Raw genomic sequence first — 13716 nt, forward strand, 5'->3', positions numbered from 1 at the left:
CAGCGTTTTCCAAATTCCATTGTTAAATCACGGTCGGTCTTAACCGCCCTCAATAAGCTCACAAGGCGCGTTTTTCTCGACACCACGGTTTAAAACGTTTTTAAATTTTTCCCCTTAATTCCTCTGTGTCCATCTACTGGAAGTAAGTGATGTGATTTCACTGTCTAATTGAAATGGTAACAACTGCTTGTCTACTCTTTCTAGCAGAAACCCTCTCCTAGCCTCCTATGCTGATTTATTAACTTCCGTAAGGACAACATTATGACTAGTCCCTGTCTCCACTGAAGTTGTCGATAAAATCCAGTCTATTTGTATCTACAGGGTGTAAGGTATTTCCATTGCACTGGGCTGCTGAACTAGCTGCTCTTGGAAGCTTTCAGAAAATGATTTCAAAAGTACTTCGCAAGACTGACTGGCTGTACCCCTGAATTACATCCATAGACGTCCTATTCTACACTCGAAAAGTTAATGTTGCCAATACTTTTCGCAGCTGCAATGAAGACTCTCCCTCCTATGTTATCTGATTAGCCTTTTCAATACACGTCCCAAGCCCTGACAAATACCTGAAAGGTTTTGATTTGACGTTTTGGTCACCTCTCGGTCTTAAGAATAATTTGAGTCAGAGAATTTCCTGGAGGGCTGTAAATTCGGGAACATTGTAACGACTACTTGGACAACCTATGGATAAGAGTTTGACTGTCGCTTTCCTTCCTGTGTCTCGACTGGGAGTGTTGATAACAGTCCCTCAAACTACTAAGCCTAAAGAAAATCCATGTGCGCTCTTCAAGTACTCTGCTACCCAAGTAGCTGCTTCCTTTCTTTAACACACACCTGACCTATCAAGTGGGTCCTACAAATCCCAACGATAAAGTGGGTCTGGAAATCTGCAACCAAGACTGTTGCAGAGTTGACCTAGCTTTTAGTAGAGAACCTCCACTCAGCTCCAAACTGGGGGACTCCGATCAACTCTGGGAACAATGCTGCAGCCTTCACCATATTCGCCGGTTGCCTGTATGAGCTGAGTATCAGCTCAGAACCCATGGGACAGGCATAGTTTGTGCCGATGTGAACCATAACTTGCAGAGGCATGTACTCTTCATGCTTAATAGCCCAAACAAGGCCACCTCCAGATCTTGGATCACACCACTGGCACACATACCAGATTCATATTCACTTTCTTTCGAGTCCTGAACACTATCTTCCACAGGGGCTCCAATAAGTGCCTGATAGAGCTCTCTAAAACTAGGAAGCTCCATCTATGTGTGCCTGTTAAGAACACGCTGAAGGAAGAGCTACGTGTTCTCCAACAGGGCAAACGCGTTAGGCCAGGCAGTCAGAGTTCACATTTGCCCTCCATGTCAGCTGACACTAATGAGTGAACAACAGCCATTGACCCTGCTGTGAAGGCAGAGCTGCCGCATTGGGTACACTAGAAAGTATCTCAGCAGTAGAGCCACTGCGTGTAACAACTGACATCTCGGGAATCCCATGCAACTGGCCAGATTCTCTGCCACTGCTATACCCTAAGGCACCAGCCTAAAAGCAGCTGACCATAACCAACAGTGCATTCAGCAGTTCACAAACTGTAACCAGCTCCTCCTGCATCTGAACACTGCATTCACATCTCCTACCCATGCTGAAGAAGCCATGCTGAATAAGTAAACTACAAATGCAGATATGCAACTTTAACAAGTGTCACCAATGGATGAGATTGCCTGAATTTCCACTTAACTATCAGATTAAACATCTTCAATAGAAAAACACACAAATTTAAGAAAGATGCCACTAGTAAAACATAGAAAAATCTAGACACATAACTTGCTGCACTTTAGACGTGCACAGACAACAACTGGGGCTTTTACTGGTCGGTAGCCAATACTGTTAAAAAATGGTTTCAGCTCATGAGGTATGTATTGTAGAATTTCCTTTATATCATCTAGTTCCTTCTTCTTTATTGGAACATTTTGTAACATAGCAGCTTAAATTTGACTAAACAGTTTATTAAAATTTTTTGGCTACACTGTGACTATATGATTTGATACATGTAAATATCGATGTTCCCAAATTATGTTACAAATATGGATGTTTCCTATGTCACACACTTTAACAATCTTAAAAGTAAATGAAGTGACATATATTGTTTAAAAGAACCGAAAGCACAAAAGTGATATTCATAAGTACTTTTAAAATTGCGTATTACATTTGGCGAAGCAAATAATGATCTCAGGAATCCACTTTAGGTTTTCAGTTCATAGTTTTATGGATGAACCGGCTGCTAAGTAGTGTGGAATGGACAGAACAAAATGAAAAGACAGCACTTGCATACAGGATTGCCTGGTGTACATAGCATAGCTGTGACATGTTTGTCGATGTCAGAATATTCTGAGTGCTGAACCTGCATATGGGAGTGGAAGTTGGTGCAGCAGCAGTAGCTTTTGGGTCAAATCAGCCTCCATCAATATAATACGGAATCTGCAAGCAACACAACTTTGAGGAAAATTCCCACTGCAAGCAAGATGTTAGTAACAAAATAACTGGTGGCATGAAGAACCTTGCCAAATGCCATTCTGTAATCTCTAACTACAACATCACAACAACAGTGATAAACAAGGCAAGATTTTCTTTCAAATCTGAGTAATCAAATTTGTAATCAATATTGTAGTTATGAATGTCATAACTTGTTACTGGGTGGACACAGTTATTTAAAAAATCAGTTAAAATCTTTATCTTCAAGTTATAAACTGAATCCACATTTCATTGACAATGTGATTAAATAATTTTGTATAAATCTAAATAGTCAAAAGATTGAGAATTATGATAATACAAGCATGTCAGACATGCATTTAGCTGGAGACACAGCTGTAACTTCATGTGTGTATAAATAAAAGTATATGGTTGCATTGTAAATTAACTTTATGGTTCACATTTTGAGGTTACATGTGCGTGTATATAAAATTATCTAGTTGCATTCCAAATTCACTGCATGGTTCAGATTTTGAGGTTACATTCACTTATATTTCAGTTATTCAATTTTTGTGAATACGTAACTATAAACTTTAAATATGGTAGTCACTGAGCTACATCAGAGTCTCACACCTTGGAACCATCTTGATTCCAAGCAGAACACTGAATATTGATCATACTAATTTAAATTCATTTTAGTAACCATTAAACACCCTCTGAAAGAATACTGTTAAACTGCTTCTTCATAGCTGTTGAACACAAACATTCGTAGAATTAATCTCTTCTTCGTAGAGACTGTTGTATAGTAACATCATACTATTCTACAATCTGTTTGTTAATGTGATTAGATTAAAAACAGAAAGTAGGCAGTGAAGTGTTTATTCAGTGTAATATCATTTGTTTTATGCCAATATTATTTCAAATAGAGCCCCAGTATTCACACGACACTTTCGATAGAGGTCCATGAACTAGCAACATTCCCTCAGGTTACACACTGCGATCAGTAATTAAATATTGTTGGTGTCAGCAAAAATGGTGCAGATTAAATGGCAAATCTTGCCAGTGTGAACAAGAAACACTACTATTCTGAGAAAAATATTGTTGGAATCAGCAAAAATAGTGCAGCTTAAATGGCAATTCTTGCTTTAGTGGACAGGACACACTGCTATTCTGAGAAATGAAACACAGGGTCCAGTGTGGTCTTCTTCTGTGATGATATCTGACACATCAGGTGGTTCAAGCACTACACTGCCATAAAAAAGAGCAATACAGCAGCTTGTTTCTTCATAGTTCTGTAAATGGCACAGCATTTCCTTTACAGTAACTTAAAACATTGTTTTGGGCCATATGAAATCTCAGAGAGCAAGCACAGCTAGTACAATAGTTTCATAGTTAAAATCAGACACCTTCCCTGCTTTAAAAACCTTAAAAAGTTCAATTACAAGCGACTCTTGTACTTTAAAAATAAAAGATGAATTTATAAGACAAGTAATCTGTGGTTTCAGTGACAAGGTCCACTATATGCTGCTCTATATCTACATAACACCTTCTCTGACTCAATAACCTTCTAATGACCCCCTGTTATACCAATCAATGTGCATGGGTATAAAGATCAGTTACTTCCAGTAAAAAAAATGTGGAAAAAAGTTGAAGGGACCACTTTTCGAACTAATACATTCAAATGCAATTGCTAATGTCTTTCTGCATGTAGTGATTTAAGTATGGTTTCACTGCAACACTTGAAACTAAGAAAATTTCTTAGAGGTGAACATGCATAAAAAAACTGCTCAATTTTTAGTCAGTTGCAAAAGGAACAGTAATATTAACTGTACCTTACTTCTTTGATTACCTCATGAGTTTCATGGATCATAGAACTTAGTACCTACACTACTGAGATCAATTTGCATTCAGTCTCTTGTTATCAATATTTTAAAATGTTATTTAATGTCAATATTTAATTTCTTTTCTGTTTTATGCTCCTGATTTGAAGTATTTTCTTGATTTCGACCTTACATACTGATGAGGTCTGGCTAATGAACTTTGTAACAGTTATCTACATCTTACAGTAAGAGGGGTCAGAACACTTGAAAGTACTTATGAAAGGACTGTTCTATCAAATGTTATAAGATCACTATACAGCATTAACAACAATTGTTCAATATGATACCAATACTAGTGATAGTGAAGGTGTCGTCACAGTATGTTTGCAATGAAGAAGTTTATGAAATTTTTCATCTATAATAATCCATTATTTTGTTCTAAAGGCTATCTTATCCCTGAATCCATTTTCTATTGTGGATCAATAAAGCAGTATCTATGTGTTATTTCTGATTCATTACAACCATTGAATATTGAATTCACTGTGACTGTCATCTGAATACACAAGAAGCATTAGTTTTTCCTTCTGCAGTCACAAAATACAACATACATCCTTTAATATGAAGACTTTTTATATACCATGAAAGTTAATATAAACAGCTTTTTAAAAAAAATATTTCATCTGATGGTGAACATGCCATACAAAAGAATAAATCAATTTTTCAACATAACTAAATATTTTTAATGAATCAGTCTTGTGAGCTATTTCTTATATATTATATTCTTTTCTGTGTGGATTACTAAAACTTTCATTTCTCTCTGAACTGTGTAGCTGTGTACTCTGTACATCTGCTTCTGCTGTGTCCTAGATAATGTGTGACAGGTCTTTCCACTCATTATTATCTGCTGTGCTCTCTCTAATATTACCATTTTGTACATGATCCACTATCCTTTTTCTTAGAAGGATACTGTGCAGCCAGTCTCTCTTTATCATATACAATGACTACTTATTAAATCCTCTGTCTATGGTTATAAGCAATTCAGCACATCAATGACTTTTGTTAGTTTAAATTGCAAATTATATGTTTTACTGAAAATCATTAAGTAACAAAAAATAACCAGTAAATAAAGCTTAATAATAAATAATAATAATAATAATAATAGTAATGGTAATAATACTCTAACACAGAGACAAATCGAGGAAAACTCAGGCTATCCCATCATAGTGTGTTGCAACATTTATGGTAGACTGAAAATTTAATCATATTGCACTACTGTTACTGTGCTTTCATTATAAACCCACATTTCAAATGCTGCACAGATCTTAAAATACAAGAAGTCAGTCTGAAAATTTCAAAAAACACCAACTGCAGCACAGAACTGAACATTACTTTCTACCTAGAGTGAAGACATAACTAAGCAATATACAAAGTATTGCCACTTGAAACTATAACAATCCTCTGTAATAACTGCAGCGGTTGAATTTATTTTAAAACAATTGTCTTTCACACTGATGTAACAAGACAATACAAACTGTGTGTTCTCTAACTGCAATAGCATTCATGTAACTATTAATTTTCAGGTATTAACAGAGTTCACAAACTCAGTAAATAAAGCTCGTTACTTGTCACATGGCCTCTTTACATTTTTCACAGGTATCTTTTGCCTTCAATTTCTTCTCTATATCCTTTATCAGTTCTTCAATGTGATCTTTGTATTGATTGTAAACCTCCCAAGCAGATTTGATGAAGACATTGGCCATTTGTTTGCTGGTTTCCAGATCAAACTGGGGCTTATCTATAAAGTTATCTACCTGTTTTTTAAGGTTTTGAAGTTTGTCATACGTATTGCACAATTGCCTAACAAGCTTATACACATGCTGCCAGATAAGGTGCCACACTTCTGCATATTTATTGTCTGTCTTTGAGCACACCTTTTCTGTGAGGTCGTCCACAAGTGACAGCATAAGTATAACCTCGTTGCTGCCTATGGTTACCCCTTGTGTTCCCTGCTGCAGCTGTGAAGTCAGTAGCTTTTCTGCCTCCACTACATCATTGTCCTGAGATGTGTTCCTCCCAGAAGAGCCTGCAGTGTTAGTGCCGAGCACAGAGTCAAACCGAGCTTTTAAGGTCGCATCAGATATTTTGCCCTGTGATGCCTGCTTCGCCAATGAGAGGAATTCTCTCCTTTGTTGTTTGTCTAGTTCATACAGTTTCATTGGATGTATCTCTGCACCACCATTCACAACAATGTTTCCATTTTCAGAAAAAACGGCTTTGTGGCTGCCAAAGTCTTTCCTTGTTCTCACCATGCCAGCAAAGAAATCGTCCTTGTTATCAATGCTGCGGATGCCCCTAATAACTCTTGCATTACCATCCACTGGATTCTCACCAGCGGCTGCGGTGTTCTTGGCCAACTTCTTGAACTGTTTCCTGTGCCGGTTGCTTCTTAGGCTCTTCTCAAAATCCTCTATTACTCCTTTCTGTGTTTCCTTGATTATTTGTGAAGCTGTCTGGAAATTGACTGTTGCGTGAGCGAAAAACAACAGTGAGGCACTGAACTGGGCAACTTCTAGAGGTGTTGCCTCCCCCTCCTTGATGCGTTCGCTGAGGCTGATGGCGCCAATACCAAGACCCGTAGCATTAACAGCCAGTGAGGTGACGTTGAGAGCATTACACGTTATTTGTCCTGTCTTGCTCATCACCTGACCATTCCTCGCCAGATTTGCTGCTCGACTCGCTGCCGCGCCAGCTGCCATACCGACCACACTGCCCGCCACAGATATCCACGACATGGCTGCCTGTGAAGTATAGAACAAGATGAAAGTGCTATACATTGCTAGTTGGAAGCATACACAAAATATCAGCAAAAAGAATGGTCATAAACTGCATGTTTACTCTGCCTGAAATGACTGTCTTCGATGGAACACTACTTTCTCTATGCCGTCGAGTGACACTGAAAAGTGAGATATTCCATGCTTAAATCTTACCACCTATCCAGTGATGTGAAAAATTTACATGATAATGAAATCAACCTCATAAACTAGAATCATTCATGGTTAACAACTTCATTAAACAACGTCACAAAATGTAATTGTATTTGTTGTGCCATTTATGTTGAACACCCCAAATCAAGAAAGCAAAATGAGAAAGGTAATGGAAATGCTGTTTGGCTAGGCCTCGCATTGCGTAGACCAGTCGCCATGTGCAAGTCTTTCGAGTTGACGCCACTTCGGCGACGTGCGTGTCGATGGGGATGAAACAACACAACACCAGTCCCTGAGCGGACAAAATCTCTGACCGAGCCAGCAATTGAACCCAGGCCGTTAGGTGTGACATTCCGTCGTACTGACCACTCAGCTACCAGGGGCGGACATTAGATAGGTCTAAATCAAACGATGTTTAAGTACCAAACGACATTAGCCAATGTGACCGTCTTTCTGTATCTTTGTTCTTTACGAACATACAAAAAGCAGTACATTTCTTAAGGCCAGAAGGTTCACTGAACATGATGAAAGCATTTTATTGTTGATTATGATGCTCAAGTATGCTAAGGTATTTTAGGCCAAAGCCTTAGCTAGAGGTCCTAAATTCAGTGTAGATGGCAGTGTGCAAACTCAAGACACACCCATCTGTTGCTCTGTGCCTTCTATTCTTCGAATCCATAAGCCTAGTGGCATTTTTTTTCCAATTGCTTTGAGCTTTCAACTATTGGCTACACTGTTGTCTTGATTTCAGTTGATTCCTGTAGTATCAACGTAACTTTTTTTGTCTCTGAGCAGAGGATGCCCGGTCTTTTACAGTTTTCAAGTAAAGGTCTGGAGGACATGAATGAATGAAAGTAGTGAATATACTGAGATGAACATTATGTTTGTCAGTGGGGCGAGTACTATTGGAAAGGGGTTGACAGCAGGTCAAGCTTTGTGTGATCATGAATTTACCAAGCTACCCTACCAAATTTCAGATATATAATTCTTTTCTCAGAGCTACTTGTAAGTTAAGGGCGGAGTAATATGTGACAGATGCAGGGAAATGTGGTGTGAATTTAAAGACTGGGTGTACAGCAGGACTGTATTAAAGAAACTATACGTCCAATAACAGTTAAACACAGTTTCCTGTGATTTCCGTTTTCTCTAGCCTTATCTAGTTTTTCTCTGAAACCATTTATCCCTTCTAATCATTAGATGTCTTACCACATGTGCATTAAGTGACATTTTTGTAGTTTTTTGTAAATTTCTTCTATGACCTCTTATTTTATAAATTTAAGCAAAACACCAGCAATTATTGAAACATTTTCAGATGTACTTTGCTGAAGTTTGCCTTGCAAACACAAACCACTCCCCCCCCCCCCCCCCCCCCCCATCTTGCAATTCCATTTTTTGACCCTTTTTCTTATAATTTAGTGAAGTTTTTTATTTGGAGTAATGTCCATATTGTTTTTTTCTCAGGGCAGCTCAATTCAATATGCTCTCTGCCATGATGAGAATCCCACTAATCGTTTACTATTAAAATCGGAATTTATAGAATTATGTGCCCAGAACGTCTGGCCGAATGTCTCTGACAGACGTGAGGGTTATTTACTATTAGATTCAGGAATTACTTGCTAGCAAAAAAAGGGTAAGTTAAAAAATATTCCCCTTCTGTGAACATTAAAAGCTTCAGGTCCTCAGTCACCAAGTTTGGAAAACCTTATACTCTTGCACGTAGAAAATAAAATTAAATTTGCTTGATTTCGAAATTTTGAAACATTCAGTTCAAAACGCCTAAGCTTCTAAACGAACAGTTATTGTCGAAAAATCTGGCGTTTTTTGACATTACGATCTGGATCTTCAAATGAATTTACGATTTATATTATTTCAGACACAGGGCGTTCTTCCTGATTATTTGCACACAGCCTCCCATAATTAGAAACTGTGGTGTCGCCACATGACGTTCCCGGTACTATGACACGGTAGGCCTCAGTTAACAATCTTGTATATGAACTAACGTCATTCTTGTTTTAGGTAAAAATTGCGACCATCGCCACTGTACCGTATTTAACGGTTATAAATGCACTTAGCACATTCTTTTCTGCTTGTAACTTTATACAGCTGACTCCTCACTCACGAGATTATTATTTAGCCACAGTTTTTTAAGTGTAAATCTTATACTGTAAGCTATGGGAGCTAGTACGCTCTTTAGTTACCATCTCCCACTCCCTAAATGCAATTTAGGATTTGTAAATTTTATGTTGTAAGATGAAAGATTTTGTATATGGCCGTTATACGTGTACTGGGTTTTGTAGTTTTCCTAGTTTGCCTGCAGCGCCTTTCAATACAGTCAAAATGCGTCGCAGATGAACTAATAAATCTATCTTTATTGCAATCATGAATAAATTCTCTCTAGAAATAATGCTGTTGGGGTGCGACCCAGAGAACATTTAGAAGATGCAAGATGTAACAAATCTAATAACACAATACTTTCCCATCCTCTGCTAAAGAGTTGCTTTATACTATGAGATCCTTATCACATAGGATTGATGGAGGACACTGAAAAGACCAAATAAGGGTAGCTCATTTTGCATGATCGTGAAATACAGAACACAGCATCACAGATATGATATGAGAGGTGTCGTGTCAATCACTGAAAGAAAGTTTTTTTTTTCTTTGTTACGCCAAGATCTTATCAAGAAAATAAAAATGTCCTACTTTCTTCTCCGAACGCCGAAATGTTTTGTTGACACCCATGTATGTAAAGTACACAAGCGGCAAGACGCAGTCAATACCTTCGCTGCGCAGTGCCAATGGTACTGTTAACGACGACTGTGCCACTAAAGCGGAGTTATTGAACGCAGTTTTCCGAAATTCCTTCACCAGGGAAGACGAATGGAATATTCCAGAATTTGAAACACGAACATCTGCTAGCATGAGTTTCTTAGAAGTAGATACCTTAGGGGTTGCGAAGCAACTCAAATCGCTTGATACGGGCAAGTCTTCAGGTCCAGATTGTATGCCGATTAGGTTCCTTTCAGATTACGCTGATACTATAGCTCCCTACTTAGCACTCATATACAACCGCTCGCTCGCCGATAGATCTGTACCTACAGACTGGAAAATTGCGCAGGTCGCACCAGTGTTCAAGAAGGGTAGTAGGAGTAATCCATTTAACTACAGACCTATATCATTGACGTCGGTTTGCAGTAGGGTTTTGGAGCATATACTGTATTCAAACATTATGAATCACCTCGAAGGGAACGATCTATTGACACGTAATCAGCATGGCTTCAGAAAACATCGCTCTTGTGCAACGCAGCTAGTTCTTTTTTCGCCCGAAGTAATGGCCGCTATCGACAGGGGATCTCAAGTTGATTCCGTATTTCTAGATTTCCGGAAAGCTTTTGACACCGTTCCTCACAAGCGACTTCTAATCAAGCTGCGGACCTATGGGATATCGTCTCAGTTGTGCGACTCGATTCGTGATTTCCTGTCAGGAAGGTCGCAGTTCGTAGTAATAGACGGCAAATCATCGACTAAAACTGAAGTGATATCAGGTGTTCCCCAGGGAAGCGTCCTAGGACCTCTGCTGTTCCTGATCTATATAAATGACCTGGGTGACAATCTGAGCAGTTCTCTTAGATTGTTCGCAGATGATGCTGTAATTTACCGTCCAGTAAGGTCATCCGAAGGACAGTATCAGTTGCAAAGCGATTTAGAAAAGATTGCTGTATGGTGTGGCAGGTGGCAGTTGACGCTAAATAACGATAAGTGTGAGATGATCCACATGAGTTCCAAAAGAAATCCGATGGAATTCGATTACTCGATAAATAGTACAATTCTCAAGGCTGTCAATTCAACTAAGTACCTGGGTGTTAAAATTACGAACAACTTCAGGTGGAAGGATCACATAGATAATATTGTCGGGAAGGCGAGCCAAAGGTTGCGTTTCATTGGCAGGACACTTAGAAGATGCAACAAGTCCACTAAAGAGACAGCTTACACTACACTCGTTCATCCTCTGTTAGAATATTGCTGCGCGGTGTGGGATCCTTACCAGGTGGGATTGACGGAGGGCATCGAAAGGGTGCAAAAAAGGGCAGCTCGTTTTGTATTAGCGCGTTATAGGCGAGAGAGTGTGGCAGATATGATACACGAGTTGGGATGGAAGTCATTACGGCAAAGACGTTTTTCGTCGCGGCGAGACCTTTTTACGAAATTTCAGTCACCAACTTTCTCTTCCGAATGCGAAAACATTTTGTTGAGCCCAACCTACATAGGTAGGAATGATCATCAAACTAAAATACGAGAAATCAGAGCTCGAACAGAAAGGTTTAGGTGTTCGTTTTTCCCGATCGCTGTTCGGGAGTGGAATAGTAGGGAGATAGTATGATTGTGGTTCGATGAACCCTCTGCCAAGCACTTAAATGTGAATTGCAGAGTAGTCATGTAGATGTAGATGTAGATTTACATACGAAGGAATGATCATTGTGATAATATAAGAGGAGTCGGAGCTCGCAGGTAAAGATTTGAGTGTTCGTTATATCCATGGGCTACTCGAGAATGGAGTGGTAGGAAAAAGAGTATGGATGTGGTTTGATGCAATCCCTGCCAAGAGCATATGTGAGCACTGCAGAGCATGTAGATTCAAATTTGCCTGTATATTTGATTAGATTAATCAGAGTCATTAAGTATCTATCGCTGCATACTTGGAAAGAGATCAGTACTTTCTGTAGGCAGAAATGAAAGAGAAAAAATTGGAAGGTCAAGGAAAGCATGCAAGCCTGATTATTATCACTGTCGTTGAACTTTTAAGTTGAAGAAATCAAGTAACCAAAAGTAAATTTCGGAGGAGGGAGGAGTAACAATGCAACACAGCAGCAAATTTCTGAGGAGGAGTAACAATGCAACACAACAGATACCAGTGCTAAGGTTTGCAGATCTTGGGCCAGATGTAAGGCAGATTGAGAAAAAGCCTCCAAAGGAAATGACCGCTATACTTATCACAAAATATGGCTTAGGAGCTGGGAAAGTTGAAATGTGGTTTTATTGAAGAATGGTTGGAATGAAATGCTGAGATAAATTTTTTGTACTAAAATTAGTAGATGAGGATCGCTGTTACTTGACAAAGGGAGACATCAGTGGGACATTTATCATAGGATCCAGGAACAGTGAAGAGGAAAAGTAACAGGAGCACTGAAGATGAGAATATGTAAAACAGATTACAGAAGATTAGCCAAAAGACTGACTTGAAAAGTATCACATGTTGTTATCCCAATTAAGCCAAAAACCCTAAACATGGCGTGCCAAAAGGTGGAGAAACTTTACATACCCATGTGCTGTGTGCTTTGTTGGAAAATAGGCACATTATTTTGCCGAACAGATTTTTCCACCATATCTTGAGACATATTCATTTATCATGGAAATAGCAACAGTTCTTTGTAATCAAATGTAACATTCACCTGTTTATTAATCCCTCTGATATAACACAAGAAACTTAACAATCAAAACGAGTCTAATAACGTGATCTGTAGCCAAGATATACACCATACACAATAATGATGTATCAATTGCAAACCAAGACATTTACATTTCCGGTTTAAATTTTAACAAGCTTTCAGTGCCACTGTATCGAACAGAGGAAGATCTACTTATGGTTTGCATCTCTACATACAATGTGTAAGCCATGGTTGTAAAATACAGCCATGAATTATTTACAAAATAATAGAAACCTGGTACTAGCCGACTTCAAGAAAATTCGTTTGGGTTCCAAAGAAATGTAAAAACACTAGGCAATACTGACCCTAACACATTTTAGACGATACATGACGAAAGGCAAAAGTATGTATACAGCATTTGGAGATTTACAGACAGCTTTTGACAGATTTCATGGAAATTGAAGGTGTCAAAGACAGTCAGTGATAGGAACTCTTTTCTGATAGTATTTGTCTGGCTTGTAGCCCTGCACATGGATGATACACTGTTCAATACAAGCTTTTGAAATGTGGTGCTTCAGAAGAACGTATAAGATTAGATGTGAAGATTAGATAACAAGTGAGACGGTCCTCGATAAAACTGGGGAGAGAAATGTTTATGAAGTGAACTTCATCAGAAGAAGGTATTAGTTGATAACACACATTCAGAGGGTTGAAGGATGTAGGAGCTGTCTCTTTGGTCAGAGAAGGAGGGACAGGGAGAGGGAGAGGGGAAGAGAGAATGTGTGTTTCTTGAGATGATGAGGATTAAAATGTCTGGAGGAGACCAACGCTTGAATATAGGAAGCAGGTGCAAATATCCATTTGCCTGATTGCAGTAGTTATTGAGAGATAAGGAAGCTTCCACGATACAGACTAGTGTGGACAGCTGCATCAATCAAGCTTTGAAGTGAGGACCACAGCAGCAGTCTGATGGAGTGTATGGCAGAGAGTACATACCAACCTCATTTGCCTTTCCTTTTTCTGTTC

General features: G+C 38.8%; 1 protein-coding gene across 5 annotated transcripts in view; it reads right to left on the reverse strand.

Moving 5' to 3' along the window:
* Positions 1-1979: 1979 nt before the first annotated feature.
* The window catches only part of LOC126272055 (uncharacterized), a 209273-nt gene continuing 197536 nt past the window's right edge, over positions 1980-13716 (reverse strand). For all 5 annotated transcript variants that reach the window (XM_049974573.1, XM_049974577.1, XM_049974574.1 and 2 more), the window contains one exon: positions 1980-7081. In XM_049974573.1, coding sequence (XP_049830530.1) covers positions 5909-7081 — 1173 coding nt within the window. In that variant the 3' untranslated portion in view covers positions 1980-5908. The remainder of the gene's footprint in view (positions 7082-13716) is intronic.

The sequence above is a fragment of the Schistocerca gregaria genome, chromosome 5 (genome assembly GCF_023897955.1).
Source record: "Schistocerca gregaria isolate iqSchGreg1 chromosome 5, iqSchGreg1.2, whole genome shotgun sequence".
NCBI lineage: Eukaryota > Metazoa > Arthropoda > Insecta > Orthoptera > Acrididae > Schistocerca > Schistocerca gregaria.